Source organism: Gouania willdenowi, chromosome 8 (assembly GCF_900634775.1).
Source record: "Gouania willdenowi chromosome 8, fGouWil2.1, whole genome shotgun sequence".
NCBI lineage: Eukaryota > Metazoa > Chordata > Actinopteri > Blenniiformes > Gobiesocidae > Gouania > Gouania willdenowi.
In genome coordinates this window covers 9,308,709-9,327,615 of record NC_041051.1, presented here as the reverse complement: position 1 = coordinate 9,327,615, position 18,907 = coordinate 9,308,709, and the positions used below count along the sequence as shown (strand labels likewise).

Below are 18,907 nucleotides of genomic sequence, written 5' to 3'. Positions count from 1 at the left end.
CGTTTAGGCTCTTTTTACGGTAGCTTCGGCTTCCTTCACCAAAGCCGGTATTGCGCCAAAGTCTGTGACCCAAAACAATTTCAGACCGCTGTGGCTTCTCGGTGGTAGAGAAGAAGAGTGCTAAACCTCTTCGTAGCTATTAAGGAGCTACTTACTTACGCTCCGGTGGGTGAAGTAAATGGAGAAGAATCACAAACGTGTTTAAGGGGGACTAAATGTCCACCGAGAAGCTGCAGGGGTTGGAACTGTCGCCACCTTCGATCACAGATTTTTCCGGGTCACAGATTTTGGCACAACAGTGGTCTTCCCTCGCTAACAGAGCCTCCGTCCTCCGCTGCTGCTGTTTTCCAGATCTGCTTAATACACAGACATGTTACCACTACAGCTAACGTTAGCATGTACAGTATATTAGTCGTAGTATCTGCCTACCAGCTGCAGTGAAAGGAGAAACACTTGATGTTGTGCTGCCTTGCTTGTAGGGGTACTAGGACCCTCGTTTGCTGTGTTGCACCGCCATTTTGGGCAAAAGTCAGGTACTGCGACCAGTCGAAGTCACGTAGACAGACTCGCAAGACAACACTTACGACTATTCAACTAGTCTGTTCAACTCCTAGTGTGAACAAGTATACAAGTGGTAATAATTGTTTTCATTGAAGTGTGTTAACTCATAATTCTTTTTCAATCTGTTAGATATTGATGAGTGCCTAGAGTCTATTTGTGGACCTTTTGCCAACTGCACCAACATCATTGAGTCCTACTCATGTGTCTGTATCGAAGGGTATGAACCAACCACCTCAAGTCTTCCAATTAAATATGACAACCCATGCACAGGTACAAAGCAAGTTTCAAATATGCTCTAATATTTCAAGCATAATATAGTAATGTTTTACAATATTTTCCTTTATACTTGACATGCAATACAATGACAATGCCAGATGGTGTCTCTTTAGACTCACAATACAACAATAGATTTTTATATTTAATATTGAGACATTAACGCAACTCTAGTCAGAAATTCAACCGCCATAGTTTGCTGCTCAATGTGTTTCTATTTTTCCACAGATATTGATGAATGCAATACAGGTTTTCCATGTTCAGGATCAAGCAACACAGTCTGCATTAATTCACCTGGATCATTTCAGTGCGAGTGTATCGAAGGTTATGAATATGAATCTCAATTAGATGTTTGCCAAGGTCTGTAAAACCCTTTAAAATACAAGTTACACGATATATATTAAATCCTGTATAAAAAGATACTTAATGTAGTTTTCCACTATAATTCCTGTTTTTCGACTATGCTTTTAATAGTCACACTTTTTTTTTTTCAGATATAAATGAATGTGAAACCCCTGATTTTTGTTACGCTGGTTTAACATGCATCAACTTAGCTGGATCCTATCGCTGTGAATGTGATCCTGGCTACAGACTACAGAATTCACTTTCAGAAGCCAGCCCAACAAACAACTGCATCGGTAATAACAATACAGCTTTCAAAGATTGGAAGAAGTACATACTGTTCAAGGTAGACAGGTATACAGATTTTCAAAAATGTTGTAGTAGTTGTTTTATTTTATGAATCATTCTTTCTTGCATTTGCAAAGGAACTGTAACATAGTGTTGTAAGATATAAGGCAATTTAATGTGCATTACACGATTACAAGTGCAACATTTAAAAAGCATTAAACATTTAACAATGAGAACATTAAATACATTAAACACAGTTTGTAATCAATTATAAAATGATTTAAAATCCACCTCTCATTCATAAGCAAAAATACGACACAAATCCGATCTTTTTGCCCATATGTGACCTGTGTTCGATCTGTTAAAGAAATGTCTGAACATCAGAATTCTGATTTTAAAGAACTCTGCATCACTGAAGCCGCTGACATCCCTATTCCACCACTGTTGACTCTGTCTCTGCATCCAAACAGTCCGTTGTAAAGATATAGCAGCATCACAGCAAATGGCTAGGACCTGGCTCTATTCTTTTTTTAGTCTCCTAGAAGTTATGAATTGCTGACTTCTGTTGGAAAGAACATTTCTCAGCGTGACACACAGTCCTACACTGGACGCCTCCATGTTTACTTTCGTAAACACCGTAGCTTGCGGTGTCATGGGTCACCTTAGGACTTCTTCTGCGCATGCGGGTCACTTCAGTATATTCCATTCATACTCCAAACTGATTGAAGACACATTTAATATGTAATATGTAGGGCTGTCAATTGTTTAGTCGGTTAATTGGTCGATGCTGTCGTGGTCGACCAAGATTTTCATTGGTCAACCAGACTTATTTAATATGCAGGGACTTAGACTTTCAATTTATTTCAGCATTAAAAGTTGTTAATTATTTGCGAAACAATAAAATTACAATGGGTGACATTTGTGCGATTTTATTAATGTAGTCTACTGATATATTTTGCGCAATGCCGCATGTGCTCAGTCTGATTCCACTGCATGGCAGACGACAGCATCAATCTGACTCTCATCCGCATCAAAATTCAGTAGGCTATTGGTGCAAGTGATTTTGTTTAAAAATGTCTCGAAAGTCTAAGTCTTATGTTTGGCAACATTGTGTTAAAACGGACAACAAAATGGTTGAATGTAATATATGTAAGCTAAAGTTCACTTACCACAGCTAGACGACAAACATGGCCTACCATTTGGAAGAGGTACATTAGATTCTTTACAGCGTGTTAAAGGCATATTGAATTTAATTTGTTTGAACAATTCCGTGGACAGTTGCATTTAATGTGAATTATGTAAACTTTATAGGCACATCCCGAGGTCATACAACCACAGGATGCTGTGACAGGCAAGCAAACCAAGCTGGACATGTCCTATCCTCTGTCGGCAAAGAAGAAAGACAAAATAACCAAATCCATTGTAAATTTCATTGCCAAAGATATGAGGCCATTGAATATTGTGGAAGGAGTTGGCTTTAGAGAAATTGTTAAAACACTGGAGCCGAGGTTCACAGTCCCAGTGAGAGAAACATTGAAGTGCAAAATAACCGTGCGCTTTGAGGAAGTAAAAGAGAAAATCCATCAGTCTTTGCAACGTTAGTTTTACTACAGATTTTTGGTCATCGCTGCGGATGGAGGCATACATAATGGTGACCGCTCATTACATAAATGCGGATTGTTAGATGCAAAGTATTGTGATTGAAACAAAACAATTGGAAAAGGCACATACAGAAGAGAATGTTGCAGCACGACGAAAATAATATTATACACGAGACAAGGTTTTAACCTATTGATTTTTGGTGCCCTCAATCCTGCTTCCAGTTTCTACACTGCAGAATGGAAATATATCTACAATACCTGCAGTTTTAGAGATGACATGACAATTCTACACTCTTATTATAAATTGTGTCTATGTTTTCTGCTTGTAAAACTAACCAAACCGGGTACAGGTGCCAGTTGTGTCAATCATTACTTTTGTCAGTGGTATGATGTTATTGCTTATTTTGTACTCAATTATGTGTCCTTGTATACACATATGAATCCTGTTTTTTTTACAGATATAAATGAGTGTTTAGAGATTCCCCCTATATGTGGACAGGGAAATTTGTGCCTCAACGCAGAAGGAACATTTCACTGTTTTTGTGGGGAATTGTTCTACCCCTCGACAGGACTATTATGGGAGGAGGGCATCACAGTTTGTAAAAGTTAGTACATTCAAGTTTAAATGATATAAGCATACAATTGACAATGTTTACAAAATGAGGATTTACAATCTTTTCCAAAATTGGTGACAGGTGTACAAGACATTTTAGCAGAAACACCACCAGTTGAGGTAAGACACATCTTTTTGCCAATTTGTGAGTTTAAATATTACTGCCCTATCAAAGCCAAAGTGGCTACTTAGAAATTAATAATTAGAATTCAAGGTCTAGTCCTGAGCTAGAATGTAAATAAATGGTTGTCAAGTTAGTTTGGGCTATTACTAGGCTTTAATTAAAACAGGGAGAGGCTAATCGGATAAAGGCAAGGCAAGGCAAGGCAAATGTATTTGTATAGTGCATTTCATACACAAGGCAAATTCAATGTGCTTTACATGATCAAAAAGTGCAACAGAAAACAATAAACAGCATAAAAATCTATACGAACATTAAAATCAGCCGCAAAAACATTTAAAATCAGCAGTAAAGACATTTAAAATCAGTATCAAACACATTATATCAACAACATGACCAAAAATCTCCCTCTCAATCATACGTAGTAGAGAGTGTCTTTAACTTGGATTTAAAAAAATGTTCACATGTGATGCTGACTTCAGCTCTGCTGGCAGTTTGTTCCACTTCTTTGCAGCATAACAACTAAACTCAGCATCACCATGTTTACTGTGAGCTCTGGGCTCCACTATCTGACCTGTGTCCATAGATCTGAGAGACCTGCTGGGTTCATACCTGACTAACATCTCATTGATGTATTCTGGACCAAACCCATTCACAGATTTATACACCAGCAGCAGAACTTTAAATTGTATTCTGAGGCTGACTGGGAGCCAGTGTAAAGACTTTAAAACTGGAGTAATGTGTTCTGACCTATTTGTTCTGGTTAAGACCCGAGCTGCAGCGTTCTGAACCAGCTGTAGCTGTTTGATGCTCTTTTGGGGGATTCCTGTCAGAAGACCATTACAATAGTCCAGTTTGCTGGAGATAAAAGCATGGACCAGTCATTAAACATTTCCCTCTGAAGATGTTCTTAAGGTGGTAGAAGCTGTTTTTGTGATAGATTTGATCTGACTGCTGAATGTAAGATCTGAGTAAATCAGAACACCAAGGTTTTTGACTTGGTCTTTAGCTTTTAAAGATCGAGACTCAAGATACTTGCTGATAGCAGTCCTCTTTTCCTTGTTACCAAAGACAATCACCTCCATCTTGTCATGGTTTAGTTGAAGGAAGTTTTTACTAATCTAGCAGTTTACCATTTTTAAGCAGTCACTTAACACCTCAATGGGACTAAAGTTTGTCCTAAAGGAAGCGTACAAAGGCTAAACAGAAGGGGTCCAAGAACAGAGCCCTGAGGAACCCCACAAGACATTGGTAATCTGTCAGATTCAATGTTTACAATGCTTACAAAAAAACTTTGCTCCTCCAAGTAGGACTTAAACCATTACATTACTTTTCCATTTAGTCCATTCCACGTACAAAATTTTATGGTCCACAGTGTCAAATGCAGCACTTAGATCCAATAGAATGAGAACAGATACTTTTCCTGAATGTGATAAGAGCTGTTTCTGTGCTGAGAACTAAAGCCTGACTCAAATTTAGCAAATATTTTGTTGAAGGTTAAGAATTGACTTCTCAATGATCTTGGCCAAAAGAGGAAACATATATGAGACAACCCAACGTGAATATGACAGAACCAAAATTCAAGACACAGATACATTGATTTAACTGATGCATTATTTTTCAGGGACAAACAAAAGGAAAAACATTTCTTCTTAACATGTTGGATCAACTAAGTGAAAACAAGAACTATTTACCACCAGGGGTAGGTTAAAGTGGAAAACTCCTCAATGAATTAAGAATTGTACTAAAATGTTTTTTTTTTTTTTTTTCTATAAAAATATATATAATATATATAAAGATTCTGAAACAATAAACTTGAGTAAATTCAGTGAAGTTTTATCTGTGTCTAACTCATTCCCCTGAATCCTCTTGATTTCTTCGCAGAAAGTCAATAGCTTTTTTGCTGCAGCCACTGTATGTATAATAACATCATATGACCATTTTGTTACTATTAATCTTCCTAATAATGAATCTGACCTTTATTTTTTCCAGCAAGCAGCAGGTATTGGACCACAAGTTGAATCAAACACACTGGGTAACCATGGAGACGGGGTGACTGGTAGTATAATTCTTGCAATAGCAGAACTTCTAGTTGCTGGAAGTAATCCCTCAACTGTAGAACCTTTCACTGTAACAATGAATAGTTCAACATTGGGTAGGTGAAACTTTAGGTTCCTAATCCTGATAAATAGATGTAGACATTAATTATTTTTTGTGTGTGTTTAAAAGAAATGAGTTTATTGACAGTTAATGCAAGTATGAACAGAAGGCCATTGTCACTCTCTACTACTGCACAAAAGATGGACATCCAATTGGAGCATCTTAACTTTGATGGTAAAATGATGAGTATCAATAAAAACTTTATATATATATATATATATATATATATATATATATATATATATATATATATATATACTGTTTGCCAGCACTGCAAGGCAGGGTTGGGGTCAATTACAGTTATGTCTTCAATTATTCATGTTCAATTACAATTATAGTGACCAACATTTTTTTTTTTTCCTCTTGTCTGCACATGAAGTACAATCATTATGAGACAGCAATGCATGTTTTGTTATTGCAATAAAATAAATTGATTTATTTTATTGATTAATTGTGACCATCACCAGCCCTCCCTAAGGAAGGGTAAGAAATATTTTATTATAGGGAGGATATAAAAAGGGAGAGCAGTGTTACACCTAGGTGGAGGGGGGAGGAGCAGGGAGGAGAGACTCAAAGTAGGAAATAAAAAGGGTGGGTAAGAATACATTATTTTACAGTGAGGGTGAGATGTGAAGTTGAAGAACAATATTTATTATGATAATTTTTATCACCCGAAAGTCAATTACTTTCTCATTTACAAAAGTAAAATTATAAATAAAACAATTACTGAGCTTACTGTATAATAACTATCCCAGTAGAATTTAACCTTCCTCTTATGTTAGCTTTCTGTTAGCATTGCTTATGATAATAAGTCAGTTTTGACCCATGTCTTAAATCAGCTGTAAAATACACAAAAATGCAAATATTGGTATTCATATTTTTGGTGTGAGCATCTGGGTCTTTTTTGTGTCAGTATACTCCTAGATTTAAATTTGTTTTTGAAGGGTAAAATGATCCTCAAAAGAATCATAGAAATACATATACATTTATTGTCTTGCCTGACTACAGGTGTAATGCACCATGGCACCAAAGCAATTCACATCTAATATAATGTAACAGCCAACCCCGATTAATGTGGTTCAACACAGCAGAAACTACTGCCTGAACAATATTTCTGAACAACTCCAAAACATCCTACCTGTATGGGTGTAATGATTCACTAAAGGTTTCAGTCATTATCCCACTTGAGCAATTCACACCTCCTTAAAATAGCAGCCGATCCTGATTAACATGATGGGAAAGAAATATATGAAAAACTTTACATCTATGGTTTGGTTTGGTGTTGTTGAAAAGATCTGATGTGATAAAAGTGGGAAAAAAATATTTACAGTATATATCACATTTTGAAGACACTTTGATGAAGGGTAATGTTTTGGTACCTAAGCTCAAAGAGTAATAATGCCAAAAAATCAACGTTTCTTTCAATTATTGACCAACTCAAGTTTGTAATAAATTTATATCAAATGTGCCACTTTGCACCTAATTTATTTTCCTAAATGCATATTATGTGTTTTTCTCATTGAAAAAAATATGTTATTTATGACAGCTGACACAAATGAAAATGAAAAAATGAAATGAGGAAAACTTCATGTCTGTGGTTACGTCTGGTGTTGTTGAAAAGTAATGATGAGAAAAAAAAAAATTAATGGAATTTTCATGCCAATTACAATTACATAGTTTGCATCTGAACTCAATTACAATCCAATAAGAGTACAACAGCACATATTTTTTTCAATTCCAATTATAATGTCATAAATGTAAGTAAGTATCAATTACACAATTATAATTGGCCCCAATCCTTCTTCCAGGTGATGAAAAAAATAATAAGTATATTATTATAATAAATGTGAGCAAATTTGTGAAAATTCAGTTTTCTCATTAGTAATTGTATTTTTTTTGTGTGTGTTTTACAACTTAAAGGTTTTAAACCAGCTGCTTTTCTAAACCTGAAAGGATTGGACCGCTTTCTTAGTCATGAATACTTTGAAACAGAGAACAAGACGGAGATGTTTGCAGATGTTTTTACAGCCTTTTTACCAATGAACACCACCAACCTCACACTGCCCGTTAACTTCACAATCTATCATGACAAGGTGCAGCAGCAACATCCATATGTTGCACGTTATTTTTATGACAAAAACCTTTTTCTATGCATTTTATTGTCTGATTTGTATGACTTTGCAGAAAAAACCAAAATCAGGATTGGCCACTTGTGTGTTCTGGGAAGATAAAAGAACAAACATAACGGAAAATGAAAAGCCTGGTGATATTATTCATTGGTCAGAGGAAGGCTGCTGGCTTTCTTACTCTGATGAAAACCTTACAGTGTGTAGCTGCTCTCATCTCTCTACCTTCGCACTCATCATGCAGATCGGGGAGGTATATCAAGCCTTTGTCAACAGATTTGATTAAAGTTAACTTTTTATTCGACTTTATCGCAGACCATCCAATGATAAGCACAGTGAGCCTTGTTACCAGGACAATTGGATGACTTGGTTGTCGAAAAGTACAATGTACATACAGATCCTCAAAGATCATTTGTTCATTGATGCCCTAACAACTATTTAGATACAGTAATTGTGTCTGCTCTGTTTTTCAGCCTCCACCAGAGAGCACTTTCTTGGAGTGGTTAAACAGAGTGTGTGTGGCTGTGGGCCTGTTCTTCTTTGCATTGGCTATCCTCACCTTCCTTCTGTGTAGCTGGAACCCAAAGATCAACAACACAGCACGTCTTCACCTCTGCCTTAACTTAGGCCTCTCTCATCTACTGCTACTGTGGAATGACAAATTTGTTTACGATGAGGTAACCTATTAGGAAACTAATGAAACATGTTTTTCACCCTACTTTCCTCATCCGTGCAAGCAGTGACAAAAGTATTATTAGCACTTTATACATGCATTCTATTCTCTAAAGGATAAGCTCTAAGGTTCATCTTATGTTTCTCTGCAGCTGGCCTGCACTGTCATGGCAGGAATTCTCCACTTCTTAGTTGTTGCAAGTTTTATGTGGATGCTACTGGAGGCGGTGCAGCTCTACCTGTTGGTCCAAAGGCTCACCAAGGTCCAGGTCATCCAGAAAGATGGCCTCCCCTGGCCTCTTCTCTACCTGATTGGCTACGGAATTCCTTTTGTGATTATAGGTGTTTCTGCACTTGTGTATTCTGATGGATATGGACCCACTGAGGCAGGAGCGTGAGTAAAACAACAATGCACAAAATAATTAAATTCATTAACTTATGCTTAATATCATATTGTGGTGTGTGTTTATAAATTGCAGATGTTGGCTGTCCCAAAAGAGGAGTTTTAATTGGGCTTTGACGGGGCCTGTGATAGCTGTTCTTGTCGTGAGTTAATGACTTAACTGTGGTATTCATTATCAATAATGAATAGGTGCTTTCCCCCCCTCAATATCAATGTTTTCCAATTCTTCAGCTCAATTTTATTTTGTTCATTGCAACTTTATGGAGTCTGAGACAGACATTGGCCAATATGAAAAGTGGCACCTCTCAATCTCAAGATACAAAGTAAGTGTGCTTGGCTGAATTTCTGTACTTAAATAATAATGCTATTAAACTTTATTGTAAATGAGATAGAGGATACATGGACAATTCCTAGACTGTTGCTTAGTTTTGATGATAAAAAAAAAGATAGCAGAAGTTACTTTACGTTGGGTGCTGAACAGAGTCGGCGCCAAGGGCACCCCTCCAGATGCAGGTTTAAAATCCACTTTTTATCATTTTGATGATTTCAGACGTCAGATTCTCAAGTTTCCTGCTCTCCATCAGAATTTAGCGCTCTAGCTTTGTCGCAATGCAGCAATGAGTGACGTCACGTGAATCAACAGAGCAGGCCATAGACATTTACACATAACAACAGCTCTAGGGTACGTTCATTAGCACATAAACACTTACACCACAGTATATTATATCTATGGAGCAGACTCTCGTCCGCTGTCAGTGAATGGACACATTCAGTTGATAGCCAATCAGATATTTTTGATTAATTTGCGGGCAGTGGGGGGCACTGCCCGCGAATGCCCCCCCATGATGCCGACACTGGTGCTGAACCTAAGCCCATCTGGCCTTTGCAACCTTGACTTACAAGAGCAAAAGGGTTGTGTCATGACAAGCTGCTCAAACATCTCCCCTGTCCAGGTGTGCTGCGGGAGCCATTTTGGTTTTTTTCCTCCTCACCTTCACTTCCTGCTCAGTCTTATAGGCATGAGGCTCCGCCTCCTCAATCTCTGCCTTTCATTTTTTAACCAAAACTGAACCTCATACAATTCAAATAAAACAAGAATTTAACAAATTATATTAAACACAATTTTTCTCTTGCAAAACAAATGAAATACATGTTAGATTTCTACATGTACAAGATATCCATTTTTTTTTTTTTTAAGTTGTTAGGGAGCTTTTGCTTCCTAACATTTCACCCACCCAAATGTCAGGTAAACGTGAGAGATAATCGACAATGATGTTTTTCCTACCAGGGCAGTGTTGCAGGGTGAACTGGTATTGCTGAAGGGCTAAGCACCAACGTAGGATTCTCGGATTTTGATGTTGCTTTGATTGCATCCATGTCAATGGTCTGCGATCAGTCTGTAAAATAAAATTCCTTCCCAAGAGGAAATATTTTAGAGAATCAACCGCCCACTTTATAGCTAGGCCTTCTTTTCTCCACAGTAAAGTACTTCTCATTCTTACTCAAGAAGAGGATGGGTTTTTCTTTACCAGGGTCTCCTTTGGCTAGCACTGCTCCTAAGCCAACACCAGAGGCATCCATCTGTACAAGGAACTGTTTTCGAAAAGTCAGGACTCTGTAGAACAGACCCATCCCTGGGATCTGATACGCTGTGTATTCTTTGCAACTGGGGTCAAGAGGCACTTGCCAGTAACCTTTACAAAGATCCAAAGTTGTGATTAAACTGGCTTTTCCCAATCTTTCAAGCTGCTCGTCATTGCGTGGCATTGGGTCCAAATCAAAACAGGAAATGCTGTTCAATTTCCTCATATCAGAACAGAAACGTGGTTGAGCAGAGTCTTTTTTAGGAACCAACACTATTGGGGTTGACCACTCACTTCTGGAAGGTTCATTCACTCCCATGTCCAACATCATCTGAACCTCCTTCGTCAGTGGCTCCATCATGTGCTTTGCAATCCTGTATGGCGTCAAATGTACTGGTTTAGAGTGCTTTAAAACTATTTTATGGGATATAATTTTTGTCCTTCCAGGTTTTGCAGTAAACAACGGAGGAAAAGATTCTTTGAGCTCACCCAGCTGGCGCCATTGCTTTTGCGTCAAGTGCTCTGCACTCTCTCTCTGCAGGGCCTCATGTCAGCTTCAGCTTCCCGGGTAGCCTTTTCTTCCAGTTGTATGTCCTGGATTATCATGCTCCTCCCTCTTCTCTGTAGGGTTCCTTTGATTACATACTTTCAATAGGTTAACATGCAGCAGTTGTTTATTTTTCCTTTTATCAGGACATGCTGTTTCATAAGTCACAGGAGGCAAGGCAAGGCGAATTCATTTGTATAGCGCATTTCATACACAAGGCAACTCAATGTGCTTTACATGATAAAACATTCAACAGCTTAAAATCAATAAGAATTCAACAACATGACCAAAAATCTCCCTCTCAATCATAGTAGATAAACAACTGCCTTTAACTTTGATTTGAAAATGTTCACATGTGATGCTGACTTCAGCTCTGCTGGCAGTTTGTTCCACTTCTTTGCAGCATAACAACTAAAAGCAGCATCACCATGTTTACTGTGAGCTCTGGGCTCCACTATCTGACCTGTGTCCATAGATCTCGGAGAGCTGCTGGGTTCATACCTGACTAACATCTCATTGATGTATTCTGGACCAAACCAATTCACAGATTTACACACCAGCAGCAGAACTTTAAAGTCTATTCTGAGGCTGACTGGGAGCCAGTGTAAAGACTTTAAAACTGGAGCAATGTGCTCTGACTTCTTTGTTCTGGTTAAGACCCGAGCTGCAGCGTTCTGAACCAGCTGTAGCTGTTTGATGCTCTTTTGGGGGATTCCTGTAAGAAGACCATTACAAAAGTCCAGTCTGCTGGAGATAAAAGCATGGACCAGTTTCTCCTGATCTTTCTGAGTCATTAAACCTTTCACTCTGGAGATGTTCTTTAGGTGGTAGAAGCTGTTTTTGTGATAGATTTGATCTGACTGCTGAATGTAAGATCTGAGTCAATCAGAACACCAAGGTTTTTGACTTGGTCTTTAGCTTTTAAAGATCGAGACTCAAGATACTTGCTAATAGCAGTCCTCTTTTCCTTGTTTCCAAAGACAACCACCTCCATCTTGTCATGGTATATCAGCAGTTTACTTTTTCTAAGCAGTCACACAACACCTCAATGGGACCATAGTCATCTGGGTTCAGTGATAGATATAGTTGTGTGTCATATGCGTAGCTCTGATAATCAACCTTACAGTTCTGTAAAATTTGTCCTTAAGGAAGCATATAAAGGCTAAACAGAAGGGGTCCAAGAACAGAGCCCTGAGGAACCCCACAGAACATTGGTAATCTGTCAGATTCAAAGTTTCCAGTGCTTACAAAACAACTTTGCTCCTCCAAGTATGACTTAAACCATTACATTACTTTTCCATTTAGTCCAACCCATGTTTGCAATCTGTGCAACAAAATTGTATGATCTACAGTGTCAAATGCAGCACTTAGATCCAATTGAATGAGAACAGATACTTTTCCTGAATCAGTGTTCAACCTTATGTCATTGATCACTTTGATCAGAGCAGTTTCAGTGCTGTGATGAGAACGAAAACCTGACTGAAATTTAGCAAATATTTTGTTGAATGTTAAGAATTGACTCAGTTGTTTGAAGACCACATTCTCAATGATCTTGGCCATGAATGGAAGGTTGCTGATTAGTCTATAGTATAGAGGCATCCAGTGTTCTATTTTTTAACAAAGGTTTCATAGCAGTTACTTTCAGGGATTTTGGTACGGTGCCTGATTGGAATGAGCAGTTAATTATCTGACACAAATCAGTGACAATTGACTTTACAACAGTTTTAAAGAAGTTTGAGGGTATTGTGTCAAGGCAACACATTGATGGATTCAGCTGCTGAACAGTCTCCTCTATTGTTTTTGGGTTTACTGTAATAAACTCGAACATTGTAGTTGACTCATCCTTCAGTGGTTGAAGCTGTTTAAGCTTTTTGTGATTTTGATGGTTTGTTCTTATGTTTGACCTAATTGATTGTATTTTTTCATTGAAATATAAAGCAAATTCATTGTATTTTCCAGTTGACAGTTATTCAGGGGCTATCTGATCTGATAAAAGACTCTTAAGAAACTGAAAAACTGATCTGTGAACTCAATTTATAGGGCTGGGCTGGGCAACCCATAAAGGACAATCATTCTTACATGTTTACATTAAAAATGCCAACTGTTTGACTAAAATGTCAAGAGTTGGACTAGGGTAAATCAACAACATTACTTCATGCCCGAATATATTTGTTTTCAACACTGAGGTTTTGTGGTTTCGTTAATCTTTAACTTTCTAAACAATTTTGATCATTTGACTCAAGGTGTACAAACTGCTGTTTTTCATAAATCATGATAGACATTCAATGCTGTTGCACACTTGGTTTCATAATCTAATAAACAATTGTTAATGTTTTTCAGGGTGATCATTTTCAAGATTGTTGCCCAGTTTGTCATACTGGGCTGTACCTGGATTCTGGGCCTGTACCAGACAAACATTTTCTTTCAGGTCCTTTTTATTGTTCTGAACTCCCAGCAAGGCACTTTCCTCTACATTGTCCATTGTCTGCTCAACAAGGAGGTATAATTTATGGCAGAACAGTTGTTTACCTGCACAGGAGTTACCTTAGAATTTTCCTACAAATTTTTTTCTTCCACATTTTTAGGTTAGAGAGGAGTACATCAGGTGGCTGAGCAGTTCTGCTTTTAAAAAAAGAGGAGCATCAGAAGTAAGTTTGATTGGTGTTTAGATTTGCTGACACATAAGTTGCTTAACAGAGATGGTGGGATTGGGTAACGTCACGTTTTTCATCCATTCTCCAAGTTTGAATCCAAGAATAATTCAAATGTTGGCCCAACAATATGTTATTATTTTTATTTTGTTTGTATTTTTCTGAATAGAGAAATCCTGTGACTTCTGTTAAAGGGCATGTTTTTATACATCAATCAGCTGATGAAGTCAATACATTACAATTACAGACATTTCTCACTATGTGCTATCCATAGCTTACCAAGGAACCATGTGGGACTATGGAATTTTTAGTGTGCCCAGGGTCATGAGTTTGAAACCCAGTAGACTAAATTAGTGTTGGGTTCTGTGTTTTAGTTCACAATCACTGCAGAGACGTCTTCTCTGCTACAGAACAGCTTTCATACCACACAGGGATGCCGGAGCAAAATACATTTTCCACCTCACATATGTAGAAGAAGGTCTGGACTGAGCCCCAGAAACCAGCACGTTTCAGCCTCCTACAGAAGTAACGCCTCCCTGGTAAGGCCCTCCTCACCAGGTGGAATGGGTTGGTGCTTTTGGTGAGGTTTTCACTTTGGTGTACACCCAAGTTCTTGAAGCTGGACACCACTTCCACCACAGCCCCCATAATGTGCAGGGGGAAGAGGAGGGGCAGGCACATCCTGCACCCCCATAACATCTTCTTGGTCTTCTTTGTGTTGTTCTTTTGGCACCAACCTTCCAGGTGTTCCACCTCTTTCCTGTAGTAGGACTTACATTGTTGTTGATGCATCCGACTGCAAAAGTTGCATACACAAACTGCACAACATGACAGCCCAGGTGTTGGGGTGAGAAAATATATTTTAGAATGGTAAACAGGAGGGGGCTCTGCTTCACAGCCGTAAAGTTATATATTAGACACAGTGTTAAAATTGTTTAATTAGTCTGACGTCTATCAGAGTTTCATTTAACAAGCTGCAGCAGCTGACTCGCGCACCGCGGCACACACACAGCTGATCAGCTCCACGACGCACCCCCTTCCATGACAACGAGTGGACGGCACAGATAAAATATAATTAAATGTAACACATGTTTCCTGTCTAGAACTGGTAAATGTGAACATATTAGAAATGCTGATGGTCAATCTTTTGGCGTGCTCGTGTTCCACCCCCCCCGTGAAAGCGTGACAGTGTTGCTTTGAATAGATTCTTTTCGTGAGTCTCTGCAATATTATGACTGCGTGTGGCTTAAATTGTAACTAAGTCCATATTTCTTGTGCAATATAATGTTTCACCTTCTCAGGGCGCTGCACTTATTCCAGGTTCAGAAGCGCGCAAGAGGAAAAAAACTTAAGCAGACGGGAGAATACGCGTAAGGCCATATTTGAATGGGCCCACATTTCAGGGCCGCTTCACCCAGAGTGCGTAACTGGGATTAAGGCGCGCAGTGACTGACTTAAGTACAGTACGTTAAAGTGATGGAGCGACCAAAAAGTGCCACTATGTTCAAGCAACTCATCACAGGCGACTGTAGTCATTTCAGTCACATTTGGTGTGAACACACCTTTCGAGCCTGTGTGTCACCAGCCCTAAAGGCGGCATTCCCTGACCTTCAGCAAAGCATGTACCTCTGCATTTAGCCAGGGCTTCTGGTTTGGGTCGCTGGTCACAGTCTTGGTGATGATGACGTCCTAAACACACTTGCTGATGTGACCCCAGATGTGTAATCCTTTAGATCCACCTTGCTCTCACAGACAGCTGCCTCCTTAAAGACACTCCAGTCTGTGCACTGGAAACAGTCCTGGAGCACAGAGGTAGTGTCACTGGGCCACACATGTGGGGATTAAATGTTCTCCCATTTCAATCATTAAACATGTAGTTTTTTGTAATTAGGCGTGTCTAGCACAGTGAAGGCTCAAACATGCTCGGGCGCACTATGTGCACAACGGACTATATTTCCCATAATTCTTAGTGCTTCTCTGTTTTAAAATCGTACGTTTGTAGCTTGTCTGTCTGTCTCTCCTCTAAGCTTGTGTTCATTTATCCTGTTCTGTTTCACCAGGCTGGTGAAATGCAGGTCAATAATAAATTTATTGCGAATCAATATAATGCCGAGCAGTGTTTTGTGTGACACCAAGTACACAGACAACTCTGCGCAGTCGTAAAATCTGAGCTTTGCAGTTATTTGGCCTGGCCCATAATCAAGGCATTTTTAAAATGTCCCCCTAGTGCCAGGTCAGCAGAATGCAAGGGTTTAGTTACTTCAGTAACATTAGGACCTTCAGTCTGTGCACTGTCCTGTAGCACAGAGGTAGCGTCTCTGGGCCACACATGTAGGGTTAGCAAGTTTTCCCGTAGCTTGCATTGCCTCTTTCCTGAGTTCTGAGTATCAATCCTTAAACATGTAGTTTAGGTTGTTTGGTGTCTCCAAGGTCTCCATGGTAATGAATGTGTTTCTATGTCTTGGCACAGTGACTGTGGATGCAATAACTTTTAATTGTTTCTTTGAACAGAAAGATCTGCCATCAGTCTCTGAGGACATTGACAAAGTTGCAGAAAAGGTGTCCCAATGAAGATCAAATGGGCAGACATGAAGAGGAGAGAAGCACAAGCTCTATAAAGATCATTTTTTTTCCTGCTGTAGGGAACTAAACCCCCAAGTTGATCTGGACTTAGAACATTTGGCTTCACCAGTTAGTGAAGTCGGGGAGTCTGGTGCCTACTGTGAAATGCAAACGTGCCCCAAGGGGGATCTTCCCCCTCTTCCTGCCCGAACAAAAGGACAAGAGAATCCAAGGACAGTTTGTCTCCTGTATCACCTCTCCACTACATTACGATCAAAAGGAAGCAATCAGTCAATGTCTACATGCTAAGTTTTCAAACTCTGGGCTCCGACCCCCTGCAGATGTTGCCACCTCCCGAACCCAGACCACTGGCTTAGGACATTGGAATAACCGTAGCTCCCCTGCCCAAATGAGAACAACGAACATGTGTTTGACTGGAAAATCACAAAAGAAAGGATTATTGTTACGGATTCCTGCAGAAATTGAACTTGCAAATATTGTCTGATTCGATCCCACTCGTTTCATGTAATTCAATAACCAACAGAATGCTATTTTAAGGTGTTTTATCATTTAAAAGTGCTTAAAATTACCAGAAAACATCACAAAAGTTAGTTTGAGGTACTACTGCAACCATATAGTTAAGAGGAGGCATAACATGATTTTTGACATTTATGTTTATGAGTAATTACAAGTAAAATTCATTAACCGGTTCCTAAAGTGTTCATAGGATATTTTCCAGTCGTGTTTGGTATCAAACTCTTTCGTAATACATGATATTTCAGGATATGATGTTGAAAAGATGTTTTGAAATATGTGGAATTAATTGTTAGGCATTCTTTTATGTTTAGAATCATCCCTTTGTCGTCTGTCCTCTGTCTTACACACACACACCCAAGACACACCCAAAGGCAGCCAGCTGAGACGCTGGCAACTTTAAACCAATCAACGAAGTTCTCTTCTTCGGAGGCAAGCCCCAAAGATAAGCTTTTAAAAGGAAGAACGCCGTTCCTAACTTCAGTTTGGGACGCGCTCGTTTCATTACTCAACGTGTCCCTCCCCGTCTTTTCATTTATTTCATTTTATTTTTAGTTGAAACAGTTAGATTTTGTAATCAACAGCTGCTTGATTCGGACAAATACAGCCTCTAGTGACGTGCGTAACAGCCGAAAAGAAGCCCGGCCTGTGACCCCCTGTGGTAAGCCAAGAGCCACTCTATAACCCAGCTGCGAAAGCCAGAACCGCTTGGATCGGCTGAAGGGGCCACACTCTGTTGAACCGAAACAGAACCAATGGTGGCACGTCCGGCTGTATTGCTCAAACATCACCTCCAAGTCCAGCCCTGACATCTTCAAGGTACAAGAATGAACTTTCATTAGCAACTTCATCCACAATAGATCACATACATACTGCCATAACTACAAACTTACACACACTCACAACATGATCCGCACACAGTTCATCTCATTCATGTTTGTTCGTCTCCCCTGTTCGTCTCCCTCTCTTTGTTATGAGCTCTCTTCATTTTACTCTTTGATTTTATGATCTTATTATTTGAATATGTATCCTGCATTTTTATTCAATATTTAGTAGACTAGCATCCTCCTAGATTAGTGATTTCACTTTATTACATATAATCCTCACTTTTATTAGCCTAGAAATGCATTTCATCATGATTTAATTATCCCATTTCAATTGATATTTTGACTGTGTTAATTGTTGACGTTTGAATAAAAGGTTAAACATAATCTTTGATTCCTCTGATTCATTAAAGCTGTGACTATGGTGTAGATATTGCTGCTAGAATTCACTTTTCCCTGGTTTCACATTGATGAGTTTAGTCTAAAAACTAAAAAATTTCTCCTGTTAAAAGGAGTGGCACCCCGCAAATTTGAAGTAATATTAATAATCATAATTAATATTCTTAGTTATATAACCCATTAATAATAACTCATCCTCCTACATATTTTCTGGCACTCCAGATGGGACAGCTGAAGCCATGAACACAGCGTTAATGAATAATCATTGAAATCAAAGCCGGTCTAAAAAACTGAACACTCCGTGTTGCCAGGTTGGTTCGGAAGCCGCTGCGCCCCGACCAATGTTGTATTTTAAGCAAAGCCGCCGCGCTAATGCTTAGAAACTGAATAAATAAGACCGCCGTTTCTTTGCGTCTTAAAGCGCTCATGTTATGAAAGGCCCCCGTGCCGAAAAAGTTAAAATTAATCACTGCGCCGTCAGTGACTGTGACGTCAGAAGGTAAACAGTAAGTTGCCAGAATCGGGAAAACCCCGTAAAAAAGGAAAAGATACGCAGAGACATTGCAAACTCGGAAATTGCTACCCCGAAGAGCTCTGAAACTCTAGTATCTGCCGACGCAAACAAAGTGTAAGTCGTCTGAATCTTC

The 18,907-nt window shown here is 39.0% G+C and overlaps 2 protein-coding genes across 5 annotated transcripts in view; both read left to right on the top strand.

The window, feature by feature from the left end:
- LOC114468624 (CD97 antigen-like) overlaps nucleotides 1–18,907 on the top strand; it is a 115,147-nt gene that overhangs the window by 12,228 nt on the left and 84,012 nt on the right. The window lies entirely within an intron of this gene.
- LOC114468648 (adhesion G protein-coupled receptor E2-like) lies at nucleotides 9,243–17,039 on the top strand. The gene is made up of 5 exons (XM_028455669.1): nucleotides 9,243–9,303; nucleotides 9,392–9,483; nucleotides 13,631–13,790; nucleotides 13,876–13,938; nucleotides 16,453–17,039. The coding sequence occupies exons 2-5, from the start codon at nucleotides 9,449–9,451 to the stop codon at nucleotides 16,510–16,512; spliced, it is 318 nt and encodes a 105-aa protein (XP_028311470.1). The 5' UTR covers nucleotides 9,243–9,303; nucleotides 9,392–9,448; the 3' UTR covers nucleotides 16,513–17,039.

Bases quoted from the DNA above. Each gene is read 5' to 3' on its own strand.
- LOC114468648 (XM_028455669.1), top strand. From the start codon at position 9,449: ATGAAAAGTGGCACCTCTCAATCTCAAGATACAAA. The intron at 9,484-13,630 runs GTAAGTGTGCTT...AATGTTTTTCAG, and splicing joins TCTCAATCTCAAGATACAAA to GGTGATCATTTTCAAGATTG. The intron at 13,939-16,452 runs GTAAGTTTGATT...TTCTTTGAACAG, and splicing joins AAAAAAGAGGAGCATCAGAA to AAAGATCTGCCATCAGTCTC.